The sequence below is a fragment of the Salvia hispanica genome, chromosome 4, assembly GCF_029641045.1.
Source record: "Salvia hispanica isolate PSC_SH4W2 chromosome 4, Shi_PSC_v1, whole genome shotgun sequence".
NCBI classification, from domain to species: domain Eukaryota; kingdom Viridiplantae; phylum Streptophyta; class Magnoliopsida; order Lamiales; family Lamiaceae; genus Salvia; species Salvia hispanica.
This window is the reverse complement of record NC_142695.1, coordinates 45,117,783-45,128,895: the sequence shown is the minus strand read 5'-3', so window position 1 is coordinate 45,128,895 and position 11,113 is coordinate 45,117,783. Positions and strand designations below refer to the sequence as shown.

The 11,113-nt window shown below is 37.8% G+C and overlaps 1 protein-coding gene and 1 non-coding gene across 2 annotated transcripts; one reads left to right on the top strand and one right to left on the bottom strand.

Moving 5' to 3' along the window:
• Positions 1 to 2,540: 2,540 nt before the first annotated feature.
• On the bottom strand, positions 2,541 to 4,946 carry LOC148929272 (uncharacterized). Its single transcript, XM_089069721.1, has one exon. The coding sequence runs from the start codon at positions 4,944 to 4,946 to the stop codon at positions 2,541 to 2,543; it is 2,406 nt and encodes an 801-aa protein (XP_088925847.1).
• Positions 4,276 to 4,382, top strand: LOC148929273 (small nucleolar RNA R71). Its single transcript, XR_016129731.1, has one exon. It is a non-coding gene; the product is annotated as a small nucleolar RNA R71 (small nucleolar RNA).
• Positions 4,947 to 11,113: the final 6,167 nt, after the last annotated feature.

Here is an 11,113-nt window from a genome sequence, read left to right as displayed (position 1 = left end):
TAAACTATGTTAAAGAGACAAAAGCAAAGGAAAGAACAACACTACATTATTAGCCAAAAACATAGTGTATAAACATTAAGCACATTGTTGACATCAAACACATGAGTTCAAAGGTGTAGAAACATCCATACAAAGCCTAGATTACAACTTGGAGCAACATAGAGAGCTTAGCCTAAACACATGGTGGAATTTGCAACAAAAACCATAGGAAACATGCTCTCGTTGAGTGGAATTGGGATTTGGAGACGGATCGTCGGAATGTTGGCCGGAATTTCTTCCTTTTCTTCTTCCTCCTCTCTTTCTCTCTTTTCCTCTCCCTTTTCTCGTGTCTGAATATGTCTGAATCCCTTCCAAAACCGCCCCGGAAACCAATTTGAAACCTAAAATTCGGCAGTTTTCGAGAAAAACGCCCGACCGGGCAAAATGGTGCCAACCCGGGCGTTTTTTATGCCAACCCAGGCGTTTCCACTGTCCCCGGGCGTTTTTAATGCTGAAAACGCCCCGACCCGGGCGTTTCCACTGCCCCCGGGCGTTTTTAATGCTGAAAACGCCCGACCCGGGCGTTTTTGCCGGTTTTGACTGCTTCGCGCAACCTTCGTCAAATGGCCATAACTTCTTCATCCGAGCTCCGATTGAGGCGTGTAATATACCCACGCAAAGCTATTTCAAAGACGAAGATAATGGTGGTAAGATAAAAGAATTTGGACACCATATTGATAGGCAACGAACAGTTTCAATCAGACCCTACTCCACATGTACATCTATCAACTAATATATAATAATCAAACCTTAAAGATCAATTGATAGATGATTTAAATATACAAAATAGGAGAAAACTTGGAGTATAATTAGTATCATTTGATTCACATCAAATACCCCCAAACTTATTTACTTGCTCGCCCTCGAGCAAGATCACTCAAAGCATTATATTTCAAAGTTCAATTCACAAAGGTTTTTCATCACAAAGAATCAGGTAAGGACATGAATGACTAAATCTAAACCCTCAACATTTCCAATCAAAATCTCCCACTCTCATGAACCATCACTCATCCACCTAGAACTTCAAGTCAAGGTGCACTTCAAAATAAGTCCAAACATTAGATCCTACAACTCAAACCGTCGTCATTGACTCGTCAAGCATTACTTATCACATAGACTCGCGGATTTCAAATCAAACTTCTTTAACTCTACCAAGCTATTTACAAAACATCCACAATGTATCAACAATAAGGTCCAAGGTCTTAAATTATAGGTTGTAATGGGGCTAGGGATTAGGTAGGATAAATATGGATAGTGAGCTCAAAAGCTACACATCTGAGTGCCAAATTCTTCCCTCCTACAACTTCCTTCCAAAGAATCAAACAACAAGACTTTACAACCAAGCATTCACTCCCCCAAACTTCAGATCATTCATGACAAGATTACATCTTAAAAATAGAAGCTCTATCTTTATTTCAACAATTTTTTTTTTCTTTTTCTTTTTCTTTTTATTTTTTCCGTAAGACCTCGACTTTTGCGATTTTGGAGGCCGTCCTTTTCATTTCTACTATGAGCTTCATTCTCTACAAATATACATTTCATCAAGTCTCAAAATCTCTACACTTTTATAGAACACCACCCAACACTTACAACACAATCAACAAAGCTCAAACTTGTATTTAGCACCCAAATAGTAGTAAGGTTTATTGATGAGGCTAAAATGAGGCTTATTTTAGTAGCTAAGTGATTGGCTAAGTATTTGTACAAAACAATGGGGATTAAGCTCAAAGTGGCTTCTAGGGGATCATTTGTTGGACTAGGCATGTGAATATTTGGCCATGGAGTTCATCCTAGTGCCTTATCATCCCATATCATTGACACATATGAATGCAAGCACCCAACTCAATAAAGCAAATCAATCCAAGATAATTTCCACAAGACATATGACTTTCATACTCTCCTCAACTCAAGAAATCGGTTGTAGTCACAAAATGCTCTTTCAAATAAATCAATGCACAAATTCCATCCATCCTAAGCTTCAAAGATCAAGTAAAATCAAGCAAGATTTCCCAACCAGAAAGCCGAAGATAAAGCATGCAGCCGTCAGTTACATTGATTCAAAACACCTTTAGCATACAATACACCCAAGAAACCATGCATCATGCATAAAATTCATTCAAACTAAAACAAACCCCCCAAACTTGAATGCTTCATTGTCCTCAATGCAAGCAAAGAAGAACATAAAAAGTAAAGGGATAGAAGACTTCCCCAAACTTGGCATAAAATCCGTAGCATATGGGTGGGAGGGTGGGTGTATCTTCCATTGTAGGTGTGCTCTCTCATAAGCTCCAATGTGCTCCCTACAAAACACAACAAAACAAAAAAAAATAAACCATAAAGAAACACTCAATTCAAAATAAATGCTAGAGGAAAGAATTGAGCAAACAAAACCTCCAACATATGAAAATTAAAAGAAAGAAAACAACATAAAAACTTGGGTTGCCTCCCAATCAGCGCCTTTGTTTATAGTCGTTGGCTCGACCTTCTTCTTTGCAGCTTTCCTATCCAAACTCCAATAGGCGCCCCTTCGCCTTCTCCTGCTCAATCACAACATTCTCCACATCAACTCGAAACATGACCGTATTTGTCTTGGCCTCAATCACAACATCACCGGTTGCTAAAAATGGCCTACCAAAGAGAATAGGCATGTCCTTGTCCTCTTCCATCTCTATGACAATGAAGTCAACCGGGAGTATAAATTTATCCACCTTTACCAAGACATCCTCGATGATTCCTTTAGGCTTAACAATTGAATGATCCGCCAACTGAAGGTCAATGTCGATTGGTTCAATCCTTGCTTCAAGACCGATTGACCTCGCAGTTTTCAAAGCCATCAATGATATTCCCGAGCCTTGATCAAGTAGGCACTTTGGGAACTTCTTATCTCCCATTTCACACGGGATCACACAACTTCCGGGATCTCTTCTCTTAGGCGGCATCTTTCCCTTCACAAACTGTGAGCAAAATGCGCTCAATATCACCACACCATCATCTTGTATCTTCTCCTTTTTCGCAATAAGGTCCTTGAAAAACTTAGAGAATTTAGGAAAATGTAGGAACAAATCCACCAAGGACACATCTACATTAACTTTCCTAATAATATTCATCATCCAATCGAGTCCCTTCTCTTGAATTATTTTCTTTCTCTTCTTCTCGATTGGGAAAGGAGGCGGCGGTATAAAATCTGGAAAATTAAATGGACTCTTCGGATCCATTGCCGGACTCAACGGCTTCTTCTTCTTCGTATCACGCCGACTTGCATCTTCTTTATCTTGTAGACCATCTCTAGCATCTGTAGTGGCCCACTCACTCCCCTCGTCCGCCCCTGCGTGCGAGGTTTGCGAGCCTAACAACTTGTCCGCCCCTGCGTGCAAGATGTTTGGGCCACTATGTACCACTTTCTCTCCAAGTCTCTCTAGCTCTTTCCCACTTCTCAATGTGACTGCTTTGCATTGCTCATTAACCTTTGGGTTCGTTATCGTGGTGCTTGGAATAGTTCCTTGGGGTCTGGTTTGCACAACCGTTGCAAGTTGGCCTATCATCATCTCCAAATTCTTCATTGTGGCATCGATGTGGCCAAACTTCTCATTCACTTTTTCCTTGAATTGATCATTCTCCTTTTGATTCTTGATCATGAAGGAGTAGATCTGCGCAACTTGATCATCACTAGATGGCTTCGTCTCAAAACTCGGAGATTGAGTGTTGTTTCTCCATTGGTTGCCAGAAGCGTTACTAGGACCAGCTTGATTCCAGTTTCCTTGTTGAGGCCTCCAGTTTTCTTGATTGGTATATTGAGCTCCTTGGTTGAAACCTTGACGATTGTTGCCAATGTAGTTCACATCCTCCACTGGTGCTCCTTGCAAATTAGGACATTGATCTGTATAATGTCCTCCTTGACACACTCCACACTTCATCATAGACGCAACTTGGGGTTGAGGAGTCAACTGCATAGATTTGACAGCATTCGTCATCGACGAAATTTGAGTACTAAAGTCAGTCATTTGAGCTTCTATAGCTGACACTCTTTCCGACTCCTTAGTAGCACCAAATGTATCTCCCGCGGCCACCTTCCTTGGATTATGCCAGTTCCTTTGATTATTCACTAATCTTTGAAATAGTGCTCTCACCTCATCATGGGTCAAATCATCCAAGTTCCCACTTGACCCTGCAGTAACCAAGCCTGTGCCTTCATGATTAAGTCCCTTGTAGAACTTCAAAAGATCATGCCCCGGAGCTAGACCATGACTTGGGCATTTCCTTAGCAAATCTGTAAATCTCTTCCAAGCTTCGGCAAATGACTCATCATACTTTTGCCGGAATGAAGTGATCTCCTCTCTCAACTTTTCTATCTTCATTGGAGAATTGTACTCCAAGAGAAACTTCGACTTCAACTCCTCAAATGTTGCTATGTTGTAGCCCGGTAGTGAGTCATACCATTCCCTTGTTTTCTCTCTCAATGAGAACGGAAATAAGGCCCTCTTAATGCGATGATGCTCTACATTTGGAGGTCTATGAGAGTTCGTCAATTCATAAAAGGCATTTAAATGACTCATCGGATCTTCTTCATCTCGACCATGGAAAAGATTTCCACCATTCACCAAACTAATGTAGTGAGGTGGGAAGTTGACATTGTCATGTGCATAGGCAAACTCCCCCGGGTAATCAACTCCCGATCTAAGGATGTCGCCAAACCTTCCCATGGGTGGAGCATTGTTATCGTCTTCAGCCATTGATTCGGTGTCTGACTCTGTCCCAACACTACTTTCTGAACTTGACTCGAAGAGTGGGTTACTTCTAACTGGACTCTGATAGTCCGGATAAATCTCAATCTCTGAACCTCTCGGCCCTCTCTTTCTTTGATAACAGAGTAATCCAAACGGTGGTGTACCCTGTGATCTTGTGTGCATTCACAACTTTTTTTTTTTTTTTAATTACCTAAACCTGCACAACAGAAAAGAAACCAAGCACATACACAAAATGTATTTCACTACTACCGAAAGCGAGACCTCTCGACAATTTCGGGGTAAGTTCCTATAAAATGTGTGTGCTTTAGTGAAAACTAAATAATCCTAATCACTAAACTAAGAATTAAAAAGATATCACCTAATATAAACACTCCTTCGTCTTCAAGCCCCGACGTGGTAGATGGCTATCACCTCCAAGAACACGAAATAAGTTCCTAAACAAAACAAAGAGAAAAATCAAACAAAATAAAACAAAAATAAAACTACTAAGTAGTAAACAACCTATTGCCTCCCCGGCAACGGCGCCAAAACTTGATGCGTATTTTAGAGTATCTGATTCAGTGCACACAGGATATCAAGTTTAATTAATTAACTCTAATAATACTACGATACTGCAAGATTACAACGTCGTTAGTAATATTTCAAGTGTCGATCCACAGGGAGGTAGAAGATTGTTTAAAACTTAAAAACTTAAAAAGATGTAGCATAAAGATTTGATTTTTGATTTCTGAAAGTTAAAGACAAAATAAAACTACAAGTTAACTAAAGAAAGACTATTCAAATGAGAAAATATGTCACTCCAAGTTACTCACTAGGCTTGTATTGTTCTACACCTTTATCAACGAAACATATGAAGGGATTAAATCATCAACCTAATCACATACACTGAACATGTACACGATGAGTAGTTCACAATTAGCTGAACACATAACCTATGAACCAATCTTCAAAGTCTATAAACTCCTGCGGAAGCGCTAGAGAAATAAACATCTACTATAATCACCTACTTAATCCACTATCAAATTATCCTCTGAACAATTCTAATTCGATAGCATACCAACAATCAAACATTCCTAAACTATGTTAAAGAGACAAAAGCAAAGGAAAGAACAACACTACATTATTAGCCAAAAACATAGTGTATAAACATTAAGCACATTGTTGACATCAAACACATGAGTTCAAAGGTGTAGAAACATCCATACAAAGCCTAGATTACAACTTGGAGCAACATAGAGAGCTTAGCCTAAACACATGGTGGAATTTGCAACAAAAACCATAGGAAACATGCTCTCGTTGAGTGGAATTGGGATTTGGAGACGGATCGTCGGAATGTTGGCCGGAATTTCTTCCTTTTCTTCTTCCTCCTCTCTTTCTCTCTTTTCCTCTCCCTTTTCTCGTGTCTGAATATGTCTGAATCCCTTCCAAAACCGCCCCGGAAACCAATTTGAAACCTAAAATTCGGCAGTTTTCGAGAAAAACGCCCGACCGGGCAAAATGGTGCCAACCCGGGCGTTTTTTATGCCAACCCGGGCGTTTCCACTGTCCCCGGGCGTTTTTAATGCTGAAAACGCCCCGACCCGGGCGTTTCCACTGCCCCCGGGCGTTTTTAATGCTGAAAACGCCCGACCCGGGCGTTTTTGCCGGTTTTGACTGCTTCGCGCAACCTTCGTCAAATGGCCATAACTTCTTCATCCGAGCTCCGATTGAGGCGTGTAATATACCCACGCGAAGCTATTTCAAAGACGAAGATAATGGTGGTAAGATAAAAGAATTTGGACACCATATTGATAGGCAACGAACAGTTTCAATCAGACCCTACTCCACATGTACATCTATCAACTAATATATAATAATCAAACCTTAAAGATCAATTGATAGATGATTTAAATATACAAAATAAGAGAAAACTTGGAGTATAATTAGTATCATTTGATTCACATCATATATGAATGATTTGTTGCATTTTTCAAATAAATATAAAGAGTTGTTTTTTTAAAAATTTAATAGATAATGGGTGAGAATATCTACACACAAAATAATAATAATAATAATCATAATAGTAATAATAATAATAAAAAAACAAAAATAATAATTATAATAATAATAATAAGTACTCCATCCGTCCCACAAAAGATGTCACACTTATGAGACGACACGAGATTTTAGTAGGTTTTGTTTTGTTAGTTAAGTGCAGAGAGAAAAATATAATATTTATATTAACGTAAAAGATAAAATTTTTCAAAAATGACAATGTGACATCTTTAGTGAGACAAACTAAAAGGGAAAGTGAAATCTCTTAACAGTTGACCTGAATTTTATGTGACAGTTTGGGCTGACCTTGTACGTGGTGCCAAGGACAAAAGGCTGAGAGTCAAGGGACCAGTCAGAATGCCTACCGAGGTTCTTAAAATCACCACTAGGAAGTCTCCTTGCGGTGAAGGTAGGGATCCTATATAACTGCGAAACTCTTCGTTGCTTGCTTTCTGAACTAACAATTTGTAATGTTCTTAATTCGAACTAATGTTCAGGGATTTGTTGTTCATGCATCCTGTGAAAATTTCTGTGGCTTGTTATATAAACAGATTTGTTTTTGTAAATTTCTTGTGTGAATATATATATTTTGGAATTTTCTTGGTAGTTCAAGTCCGAATAATTAGGATTTACATATTGGTTTGTCCAGCTTTCTCTGAATAGTTCTAGTTTACCTTTATATTTGCGAACAATTTACATTTTGTTGAATTGATTCTTCAGGTACAAACACATTCGATAGGTTTGAGCTGCATGTGCACAAGCGAGTCATCGATCATTTCAGCTCACCAGATGTTGTGAAGCAGATTATTTCGATCACCATTGAACCTGGTGTCGAAGTCAAAGTCGAAGTCACCATTGCTGACTCCTAGATGATCCGCATGCCCCCCGTTGCTATATTTATGCTTTTGTTAGATAAGTTTAAAACTTGTTTATTAAATGACCTTTTAGATGTTTGGAATTCGAATATATGAGTATTTCTGAACCAATGAATTTTGAGTCTTGTAGCAAGGCTTTTTGTAGGTATTGCCTGGAGGAGACCAGCGACAACGTCGATCGGCTGAGCGAGCTCAAGAACATGGGCCGGGCTGGGGGCCCGGAGTTCGTGTGGCAATTGAGTCTTGAGCAACTTGCATGTGTGGGTCAGCACGGCCATGATGGATGCCTTGACTTGCTCGGAGGGGTTCTCTGTCCAGGTCAAGAACTCGGTTCGCGCGCTCGCACTATATGCAATAGGTATGCAGACAAGTATTGTAGTACGAGTATTAGTTAAGTCGCTTTATCGGTCTTACCAATTAAGATGTGTTTCATTGTTTTCTTTAATCTATGTTGAATTATATATTGATATGTGAAATTGATTGGTCTTTATATTTTTATCAAAACTTGTTTGCCTAATGAATATATGAAGAAGAATAAATAGTACTTCCTCCATTTTACAATCATAGGAACTTCTGAAAAAATATGATTTTAATGTAAAATCTATCAATATATAAAGGGACAGTTTTTTGGGAGTCTATGTGGCACACTTTTAAGCGGGAAAACTATCTATTGGGCAACTAAAAGGCAAATATTATTGGATAAAAATTGATCCAATGAAATGTAGAAAAAAATTGGCTTCTACAAGAAGTTTAAGAGATTTATATAGGCACAACCAATGTTTTAAAAATCGGACCGGCTGGCGAACCGGCGTCGTTACTGGTTCACTGGTTCAACCGGTTCACTGGTCGAACCATTGTTGAACCGGAATATATAATAAACACATATATTATATATTATTAAGAAATTTAATATTTTTATGTATTAAAATAGATGATGTTTATTAATTTAAGAAAATTTATTTCGTAAAATAATATTATAATTAAATACGAATTATGTATTAAGTTTAGATAAAAATATTCATTGATGTCAAAAGCTAGGGTATATAAATTAAGTATGTAATATAAAAAATTTATTTATAGTAAATAATGAATCTTATATGGTACTAATAATAATATAGATGGTAAGTAGAGCATCATTAAAATATAGAGGATGATAATTATTTATATTATAATTAACAATTATATTAAAGAATATAAAATTAAAACGAATTATTAGTTTTTGTAGATAAAAATTTAATGGTTAATGTATAAAAATATTTGATGTTCAAATTGTTCAATGAGCTCATGTGGTGGAGTGGTAGAGGTCTTCTTATGTAGAAGAGATGTCATGAGTTCAACCCCTACCAACAACAAATTTTAAAAAATTTTAAACAAAACAATATTAAACCGGTTTCCGGTTCACGGTCCAACCGGTCCGGCCGGCCGGTTCTGCCGGTTCACGGTGGTTCAATGCATTGGTGGTTTAAAGGAGTGAACCGGACTGGACTACCTACCGGTTCGCGGTCCGACCGGTCGAACCGGCCGGTCCGTCCGGCCGGCCGGTTCTGCCGGTTCACGGCGGTTCAATGCATTGTTGGTTTAAAGGAGTGAACCGGACCGGACTACCTACCGGTTCGCGGTCCGACCGGTCGAACCGGCCGGTCCGGTCCGGTTTTTAAAACATTGGGCACAACATTAATTGAAACTGCATTTTTGTGGACTGATTTTCTGAATTTTGATTGCAGCATAGCAAGGTGCTTGGAATCCGGCGACAGCTCCGACGAGAGGGCGGCAGGCTGAGGGAGACAGGGGTAGCAGAAATGCGGCGGCTGCCCGAGAGGATACGAGGGATCCGGAACCAGAAAGATGGAAGGAAAGTTGAGAAGACGAAAAAGAAGAGAAAGGAGAGAGAGAAGTACAGTGGTAGCGGCGGATTCATTCAAAGATCCGATCTTTACCCGCTAGAGAATAAGAAAAAGGGGAGAGGAAAAGAGAAAAGTGCCAGGAGTCGGGAAATGAGGGAGCTGGCGGGTGAGGCCGCCGGAAGCTGGTGTTTAGCACGATGGTGAGCCCGGCTGCGGTGGCATGGAGACTGTTGTTTAGTGGGCCGGCGGAGTCAAGAAGAGAAGGTGCCCGGCGGCGGCGGAAAGCAGGTGTTCAACGGGTTCCACCGATTAGTGGGGAGAAAGAAGGAAATGAGGGAATAGAGGAAGGCGTTGGCGTTTCTCGCCGGCGAGGTGTGTGAGGCGGCCGCGGCGAGGTGAGTGAGAAGAGATGTAGAGGGCCTTGCGCTACTTTAGCATAGGGTATTAGACTATTAGGCTATTAGCTGTAGAAGAAAATTGTAATTGTACGTATACACATTATTTGTTTGGGCATGAGTGTATTAAATTTTTAGAATTTGGGCTTTTAATAATACAGAATTTTATAATTAAATATTTTTTAATTAGTTAGAATTTTTATTGTGTTTTGCAGGCTATATCATGTAACTGTATACATTTTTTAAATTAGTTATTTTTATTTAAGCATATAATTTAAGTAAATATGTTAAACTTATTTATATTCTTAATTAAATTATTTATATAGATTTAATTTATAAATAAAAATTTATAGAGGGGAAAGAAATTGAAAGATGTATAAAATAACAACATCATTAATGTGTGCTAGAAGATAGGGCTTAGAATTTAATTAATTATAGAATATCTTAATAAAACCAAGTATTAATTTTAATGATTAAAATTATTTATATTCATAAATAAATTTTTATATATATTTCATATCTGAGATAATATAATTCATAATACAAATTTATAGAGGGAAAAGAAGTTGAAAGAGGTATAAAATATTAATGGCATTAATGTGTGCTAAAACATAGGACTTTTAATTTAATTAATTATGAAAGATCTGAATAAATTAAGTATTAATTTTAATGTTTAAAGTTTTGTATTCCAATAGATAATTTTCTGGAAAACCTCCAACTTCCAATTAATTTTCACAAAATCTTTTCTTTTCAAATTTTGATTTATATATTAGAACCTGATGTAGGAAATTAAATAGGAAGAAATGCGATAATATAATTATACATTTGAAAATCGAAACGTTGCTCATTTTACATAAATACACTTATCACCAATATTAATGCTACTTAACGTTTTGCAACACCAAAAATTTTTTTATTTCAGATTCTACTGTTAATTTTATTTTGAGATTTTTTATATGCACATAGGATAGTAAGTATGTAATAGTATGATGGAGTATTAATTATTAGCTAGGGTGTAAATGTAATTTAGTATTCTTTAATACTATTATTATAAAGTTTTTTGAGGTAATTTTATTATAATATTCATAATGATATGCCTATGATGTTTATTAATATTTCTCCTTTCCCAAAAAGTATGAACATTTTGTTCGGCACAGGTTTTAATGCATAACTGGAAAAGT